Source organism: Rattus norvegicus, chromosome 17 (genome assembly GCF_036323735.1).
Source record: "Rattus norvegicus strain BN/NHsdMcwi chromosome 17, GRCr8, whole genome shotgun sequence".
Taxonomy (NCBI): domain Eukaryota; kingdom Metazoa; phylum Chordata; class Mammalia; order Rodentia; family Muridae; genus Rattus; species Rattus norvegicus.
In genome coordinates, this window is record NC_086035.1 from 930294 (window position 1) to 939071 (window position 8778).

Below are 8778 nucleotides of genomic sequence, written 5' to 3' on the forward strand. Positions count from 1 at the left end.
CCAATGACCTTCTGTCTGTGTCCTTTTGGACGGAAGCCACATCCAGTCAGAAGTCCCGTGGCTGCTGTGTGTAGAGCACACAGCTTGTGTAGGATGGAGCCCCTTGGTTCCTATACCAAGTGCTCTGTGTCTCCCTTTCATTTGTCAGGCTCAGAGGAAGTCCTGGGTTTCCACACCTTTCCCTTTCTATTAAGGCCATAAATCCATTATAACAGCTCCTAAGTGACTTAATGAATTGCCTTTTTCCCCCCAGCGTTCCCACACTAACTCTGAAGTGCCCTCTCAGAACAAGTCTCGAACACTGTCACATCTGCACGTGGAGGACTTGCAGACGCCATTCACCTCAGTTCACACACCTCTCTCTGGCTCTTCACTGCTGCGTCTCTGGAAGCTTCTGCAGTTTCTTTAGGGTCATCCCTCCTTTCTTTTTCTATTATTTCATGTCTCTCATGTCCCAGTGACCCTCTTTATATTTAAGATGCACACTCAGCTTCATCTCTGTGCAGTGCCTACGCGTATTTCCTGGACTTTCTCTAAGTCCTTGCCATGGAACTCCTGCCCCTCTTGTGTGTCATTGCATCACAGCTCCCTGGGCCTCAGCTCCTGGTTCCTGTTCCATCACTTCTGGGCTTTCATACTTCATCATCCATTATCTCCAGGAACAGGATGTTCTCTTTATTATCCAGCACTGGTTTCCTCCGAACTTTACAATAGTTAATATCTGTGGGATGGCAGGTGTATTTCCATTTGGTTCGACCCTCCAATCGTCTTTGCACTCAGTACTCTTTGCCCATGTCTGTAAAAACTGTGCACCCAATTCAGATGGGTCTTCTCTTTCCTAGTGAGGGTCATCTCCAGGGCAGAAGTAGTTTTGTGGTTTTGTCTTTTCTCATTTTTACTTTCTTCTTCCCTTTTTCTCTGAAAGTTGCTGGTGAGTCTGAGGTATACCAACACATTGTGGGAGGAAGAAAGAGAGGAAGGGTGAGCCAGGTTGATTTTGGGTGAGCCCAGAGGGGCCCTTGTCTGTCCTGGCCCAGATCTCTTTACAGAAAGGCCAAGTGCTCAAGAGGTTGGGCCTGAAACCACCCAGTGATCCCTCCTTATCTCTTCCTTCTCTCCTCTTTCCCCACAGCCTGGCTCCTTGGAGGGAGAGGAGGAGGAGGAGTGCTTTGCAGCACATGCCCATGCTGGCCTTATGGTACCTGCCTTGCTCTGCTGCCCATGCTCACCTGTCTTTGTTTATTTCTATTGCTTTTTTTTTTTCTTTAAACAAAATTTGAACTTTTCTCTACCCTGCCTTTCTCTCATGTCTGCCTTTATGGTTGCTGTTGTGTTGTCTCTTTTAAAGGATGCCATTAAAAATCACACCAAGTGTGCGCTAAGAGCATGTTGATGTTCTCATTATGTTGCCTTCCTTGTCTTTGAAATTTTCTGCTGGGACACTTTATAATCTTCATGGTAAATCTCTTTCTTTTTTTCTCCTCAGTCCAGCCATTTCAAGGACTAAGACAGTCTTACGTTAAAGTAAAAAACCGGTGAACAGCACTCCAGGGAAGACTAGGAACAGAAAACCCCAAAGGATTTAGCCAATCGATCTGAGAACAAAGCAGACTGTGCAATGGCCTTAGCTTCTTTCCACATAAGAAGTTCATTCAAGGAGGAAAATGTCACTGGCCTGTCATCCACTCACTGACTCTGGGGTGTGGTTGAACCATTTGAAGGCCTGACTCTCCCTTTCATAATCTCAAGTCGGACAAAAGCTGCTGTTGTGAATTTAGTCTCAGGTGTCGATACCCTGTCCTCTGCCACCAGAGAGCTGTCTGGTGAGTGTGGTACATGTGTGTCCCTGTGATGGCAATCATGTTTGCTGCTGGCCTCCAGAAGAGTGGGGGATCTGGTGGAGATCTCTTGGGTATTTATTTCTGTTCGGCCTGTGGCCCCGACTTACAGTTTATAAAGATGTAAGAGATGAACCCCCCAGTGGTACCCTCCGTCTTAAGGTGTGATTTGGTACGGTCAGCTTCACTTTACTCTCGTTAACGCTGTTGTGATGTTCGTTCACTGCGTGAAGTACCCAAGCTGCTTGTCTTTCACCAAAGAGTGCTTTATTAACAATCTGTGAATACTGCATTTAAACACTGTTGTATGTTGTCGTGGTTACCAAAAACCTGCTAGAAAATGTTGATGAGAGCATTGGAACCCTTTCTCAGTCAAATGGTTCCTACAAATCCTTCCTTGTGTCATTTAGAAGATTTCAGAGCTGAGATGTTGTTGGGTTGCTCAGTCACATGTTTTTTGTGGTTTTTTTTTTCATTTTTTTTTTCTTTTTTTTTTTTTTTTTTTTTCGGAGCTGGGGATCGAACCCAGGGCCTTGCGCTTGCTAGGCAAGCGCTCTACCACTGAGCCAAATCCCCAACCCCGCTCAGTCACATGTTATAATTGTGTTTACTCCATTACATTAAAACCAAACATCAACCCTAGCATTTTTTCTGGAAAAGCATCGTAAATAATGTTGACTTTAAAAACAAAATTGTGAGCCTTGAGGTAGTGGTGCTTGCCTTTAATCCCAGCATTGGGAGGCAGAGGCAGGTGCATGTCTGAGTTCAAGGCCAGCCAATGATACATAAGGAAGTCTCAGAGACAACAAAACAAAAACCAACCCCCACATCCCAAAACTGTTAAGTCCTTGTAGAGTCTTTCTCTGTAATGCTGCGGAATTTCTTTCCTTGTGATTCACAGTTTGATTTTAGTGACAATCACTTGCTTCTGGAGTTAGGCTGTTTATGTAAGAGAACTCACTGTTGCCTTTGGTTAGGGAATATGACTAGAAACTGTAGCGTGCCTTTTCTCTTCATCCTGCTGGAACCCAGCAGCACCCGTGCCATGAAGCAATTGCAAAACCAGAATTTATCTGTTGCCAAAAAACAACAACAAAAAGACCAAAAAAGGCAGAGACCATAATTAGAAAATACTTTATAGTTGTCTTGGTTACTTCCACAATTGAGGCTAGTGGTTTTTGACTCTCCCAGTTTAGAAACTGGAGAAATGCAATATTGAAAGCCATTGACAGCCATTGCCTTCCTCAGACAGATGAATGTGTCAGGTGAGCAGGCTATCTCACTTGAAAAGCTGCCTTTCTTGTAGTTGGTATCGACAGGTTTAAAGTTTAGTTATTGTAAAAATATTTAAAGGCCATGGGTTCCCCCTTTCAGTGTTTCTATCCTCAAACTGCATTGGCTGGCCTTGGGTCGGAGACCTGAGGATTCAATGTAAACCCACACAAAGAGCCCCTCCCTAGATAGCACATAGCTTTCAAACAGTGGAGAAAGACAGTTAAGGTAGGGTTTGTTATTCCTGGATATGAATGAGTTTAAGCTCTAGCTAGGAGGACAAACATTTCATTTACCAATAATGCTAAATCAAACTGCCCAAGTCTAAAATAAAAGCTTCTCAGGTGGTTCTTCCTTCCCTGAACAAGCTAGGCCAGGTACTGAGCAGACAGAAGGAGACTTCCTTCCATCTGAACTAATCTGGATTTGTTCTCATGGATCAGGATGAGTGAACAGGGCCTGCCCATGATGGCCTTGTAGCCAGCAAATTTGGGAGGAAACCACCTGGGCTTCAGAGATGGCCACAGTGCTTTTTAAAAGGCACGGTACCTTTTTGTGTTGGCAGGTCCATTCAGCTAGAACTCCTGCCACTGTGGCTCTTCCCTGTATTTAACTCCCTTGCTGAAGTTACTTAGGAAACATGAGTTGGTAAGGACATTCCCAGGAAAACTACTTAATGTTGTCTGGGGAGGACGGCATAGCAACTGACTGGTGACATCCAGGACCCAGAAAGTCTTTGATCAAACAAATGAAAAGTCCTTCCTGTTGGGAATTAGTGGACTACCTCTGCCCAAACTACAACTACCCAGAAACTTAAGGGTAGAAGAAGACCCTATTGCTATAGAGCATGGATCTATAGAGTGGGTATTGGAGGGGCCCCTTTAACTTAAGAACGTTAAATACCTTTGTAAGTACATCAAGTTAGAAAGTATATTTATAGGTGACCTTGATGCTTGTTGGGAGCCCACACCATCCGGAGCCCAAGAGAGGAATGTCTGCCAAGCTGGGCTTCAGGACTTTAGACAGATTAATACAGTTCTGAGGCCCAGCTACAACTCTTGCCTTGAGGCAAGAAGGATGGAGCCTCAGCAGCCACATTCAAGGTTGTAGTATTTGTCTAAACTCTCATGGCCACACGCTGTTCTTCCTCATTAACTCCCCAGCTTTAACTCAACCCCCTAAACCTAGCCCTATCCATTGTCCTGCCCTGCCCCACTGCCCACCTCTCAGGGGTGGCTTCTACCTCTTGGCTTGGGCCCTGACAGGTCATAGAGGCTCCCCAAGTGTTCTCATGAGGCTCTGTGAGCATAATCAGGTCTGGTAGACCTTCCCAGCTTTCTGGGTAGTTTGTGCCTGGAATTCCTCAGGCCTTCCCTTAGCTTGAATAGCTGTCTGTGACAAGTGCGTATGTGTTCTAGAAACATCAGCTGCTTTTCCTCATATTTTTTTAAAAATTCTTTCTTGCATTTTGGAAAGCAGTTGGTCAGAAACCTTAAAACCTATTTTTTTAGGGCGGTTGTAGGAGGTGGTTCTCTGTGAGTTTAAGGCCTACCTGGTCTTCAGAGTGAGTTCCAGTGTAGTTAGGGCTACACAGAGAAGCCCTGTCTCAAAACAGACAATAAGAACTATTTTAAGATTTCATGATTTCTCTCCCGCTGAAGTGGCCTAGTGAGGATAGCCACTGCTCTTGTATTTCTCCGTAAATCAGAGTGTTCCCCATGTCGCTGAGTGGAAATACTACAGGTAGTGTAAAGGATTGCCTATACTGTGTAAGAAATTACCTCCTTGCTGATCAGTAGAACTCACTGTGCATAGACATGTCTATCAGTTACAGTACTGCAGTCCTACATCCATTGTTTGAAGACTCTATTATACACTCACGTACAGATGAAGTGAAGTTTTAAAATGTTACTGATGACTCAGTATTTGATCAGCCATTGTCTTGGTATTTTATTAAATTGTATATTTCTAATCATATTTTTTAAAGCTGAAAGAACTGGTTGGATGTTTATCTCTGAAGGTGTTTTTAAGATAAAAGCGTCACTGTAGCCTGTAAACTTGGCACACATGTAGTTTTTGATACTTTTTGTTGCATTTGAAAAATCTTGTGTATTGTAAAATGGTTTTATACAAAATACTAAATAGTAGAAATTGTATAATTTACAATCATATAATTAAAAATATTAAACAGTCTTTTTGGCTTATTGTATTCACTTACTAAGCATGCCCAGTTGATAGCAATTATGAGATGGATTTAATTTTTAATTTATGAGAAACATCATGACAAAATACTACAGATTAGGTGGGACAAGTAAAGAAAACTGTGTTCCCTCTTAGTGCAGAAGTATGAAGCTCTGACAGAGCTGTCAGCAGGACGGGCTTCTCTTGAGGGGGTCTGTTTTTTTTTTTTTTTTTAAGATTGATTTTCTTTTATTGGATATTTTTATTTACATTTCAAATGTTATCCCCTTTCCCGGTTTCCTGTTTATTGGCCCCCTATCCATACCCTTTCCCTCTTCTTCTATGAGGATGTTTTCCCCACCCATCCACCTACCTCTTCACACCTCCCATCCTTGACATTCCCCTCACTGGGGGCCTACACTGGGGGTGGGTGGGTCCAGCCTTGGCAGTGGTGCCCAACAAGGTCATCCTCTGCTATATATGCAGCTGGAGCCATGAGTCTGTCCATGTGTACTCTTTGGGTGGTGGTTTAGTCCGTGGGAGCTCTGGTTGGTTAGTATTGTTCTTATGGAGTTGCAAACCCCTTCAGCTCCTTCAAACCTTTCTCTAAGATTTATTTACTTATTATATATAAGTACTCTGGTTGTGAGCCGCCATGTGGTTGCTGGGATTTGAACTCAGGACCTTCTGAAAGAGCAGTCAGTGCTCTTAACCTCTGAGCCATCTCTCCAGCCTCGTTCTTTGGCAACTCATAGATGCTTCTCACTGGACTTCACATTCCCTTTTCTGTGTACTGCCCATCCCTGGTCTTAGAAGCTTAGCAGGGAGAGTGGATTAGTGCCACCCTCCTGGCCTCATTTTACATTTGCCTCTTTAAAGGTCCTGTCTCCACATGAGGCCAACTGTAAGGTACAGAGGGGGTAAGGCTTCAGGACAGGAATTGTAAGGGACACAGGATGAGTGAGTGAATTCCTGCTATGAAATCATTCCATATGCACCTCTGTGCCAACTTGAATAGCTTAGAGATTTGATGGACTGGAGGATAAGACTCACGAATCCTGTAGTCCATGGATCGTGGTTTCATAGCTGGTAGGACTAGGGAATGCCCTCTGCATCTGATGTCTCCGCTTCCTGGGTGATCTGCTTTACAAAGATTGATTTTAGTAGATTATGGTCCCCTGTTTCTGATATTTTTGTTATGTAATCTCATGCACCTGAGTGTGATAACTCATTGTCTTTACCTGAAGGTGGAAATATGCTCAATGCAGGTAAGTCTTGGCTTGTGCAGAGGCGTTGCTCAGGGATTGTGAATGGAAAGATTGGCAAAAATGCTATCAAGATAGCACAGCAGTTAAACGCATTTTCCAAACAGGCCTGGTGACTTAAGTTCTATCCTAGACCCACATAAAGGTAGAAGGAAAGAACTGACTCCACAGAAATGTCTCTGCTCTCTACAGGGTGCACAGGCTCCAATCCCAACACACACACACACGCACGCACGCACGCACGCACGCACATGCACACACACACACGCACACACACGCCCCACAGGATGTATATGCCCCATCCCAACACACAGATAAAAGAATTTCCCCTAAAAAGCAAAGCCACTTTTCAAGCCTGTTATATCCTGCACGAAGGAGCACTTTGATAGAATCATCTGAAGCCCAGACTGTTTTGTACAAAACTTGGCTCTAGCAATTTACTCATTGATTGGGCTTAGTCAACGTGCATAGATCTGTTTCTGCTCATGAGATTGGGATGGTAATTTTCCAGCTGGGATAGGACGTGAGTGTTGTGTGTTAATGCCACAAGCCACTCGGCACAAGAGCTTGGCATGTACAAATATGTCTGTACTGTGTTCAATTAAAAAATGAAAATATTGCCGTAACGCCTCCCAAATGGATAATGACAGCTCCCCTTAGCAGCTATTAGGGCCATGCATGAGCTAGTTAGTGAAATAGCAGGACATTGGCCCCTAGTACTGAGGTCATGGGGTCTCTTCTTTTTCCATTATCCAGATTTGATGTGGTTTTTGTTCTTGGTAGTTGGCACAGTATGACATCGCCTCTATCATGTTTGTTGGCGGTGAGCGGTGGACCCTCCGGGCAGTCTGTAGAGTCTCCTTTCCATCTCCCTTTCCAAGGGCACTGGTTGTGTGCGTGTGTGTGTGTGTGTGTGTGTGTGTGTGTGTGTGAAGTCCTTACGCGCTGCCCTGTCCCACACCTGCTGCCTTGCCTTGTTTCTAACTAAGTCTCATCTTTTTGCCAGCAAGTCTGCATGGCTTTGACGAGCTCCTGGATGACCAATGTTCTGTCCAAACGGAAATGGCCAGGTAAAGAAGCCCTTGGCCTGGAGGGCCAGATCTCATAGAGGGCTGTCAGTGATCACCAGTGACCTCACCGAGCAGCATGGTTTTTAAACAGAGGCTCTGGGTGGAAAGAGAAAGCAGAGGAGAGGAGGTGGTGGTGCAGGCTGGTGGGTGGTATTTTACTGACCGTGTGCATATGGAACAAATCTTTTCAGATAGGTCAGTTCTTCCTTGAGTAGGAAGGGTGTCTGGAGAACGCAGGGTATCTGGCATAACTCCACCCACACCTATTCAGTGCCAGCCAGGCTCCCAGCCATTGGACAGTCCCATTCCCCTCCTCCCCAAAATCTGCCATTTCAGGGGGTCCTGCTGTCCCGCCTCAGAATGGCTAAGTGCATGTTTGTTAGAAGCATCAGAGCAGCTGCCCAAGCACTCCAGGGATCACGCTGAGATAGCAATTCCTTGCCCTTAGATCAGTGGGAAGAAAAAAGACCTCACTTAGAGATAGTGGAGAAGCAGAGTGTCTAAAGGCTGAGGTTCCAGGGTGGCCCTCAGGTTGTCTAGCTAGTAGCTGCCTTCCTGCCTGATTCTAGATGTCTTCGCAGTAACCTGTGTCTGTTATCCCCAGCCCCTAGGAATGGAAGAGGTCTGCTGAGGGTCCAGCTGGAGAACACAGGGAACACTTTAGGCCTGGGGTTGGCAAGTCCTCTGACATTGTGGATTGGTAGGACAGGATGGGAAGGGGGACCAGTGGCCACTGAAGGGCTTTACTCAATCTGGAGCGACGGTTTTGCAAGGGTCTCATTGGACATGCCTTGCCTTAAGCACAGTGGCTTGCCCTGTACTGGGGATAAGAACAGATTTAAGAACAGCTTAACCATCTCCTCCTTTTCCAGTGATGGCTGGCTGTCTCGGGCTGTAACCTTTCTAGACCGGCTATTGATGTGGCTTGGGGTCCGCAGGGCCTAGCCCTCTGGAGGTCCCTTCTGACTACAGTGCTGCTCTCCCCACTGGGATTCCTTGTTCTGTGCAATGTAAGCCTGATTTTTTAGGCTGGTGCCTCAGCCACCCAGCAAATGTGTCTGTCTCGTTCTTCTAGTATTTCTCCTGGGTGTCCCATCGGCTTTATTGGTGGGTGAGAAGAGGGCCAACTTGAAGTCCCAGGGTAACTGCTCA

At 45.4% G+C, this 8778-nt stretch overlaps 1 protein-coding gene across 21 annotated transcripts in view; it reads left to right on the forward strand.

Moving 5' to 3' along the window:
* Positions 1–8679, forward strand: part of Cdc14b (cell division cycle 14B) — an 88701-nt gene extending 80022 nt beyond the window's left edge. For 7 of the 21 annotated variants that reach the window (XM_039095838.2, XM_039095828.2, XM_039095840.2 and 4 more), the window contains 1 exon segment: positions 1487–5303. Coding sequence is in view for 16 of the 21 variants with exons in the window: in XM_039095828.2 (XP_038951756.1) it covers positions 1487–1523 (37 nt within the window). In the remaining 5 variants the exon portion in view is untranslated. 21 annotated transcript variants of the gene reach the window in all.
* The last annotated feature ends 99 nt before the right edge of the window (positions 8680–8778 follow it).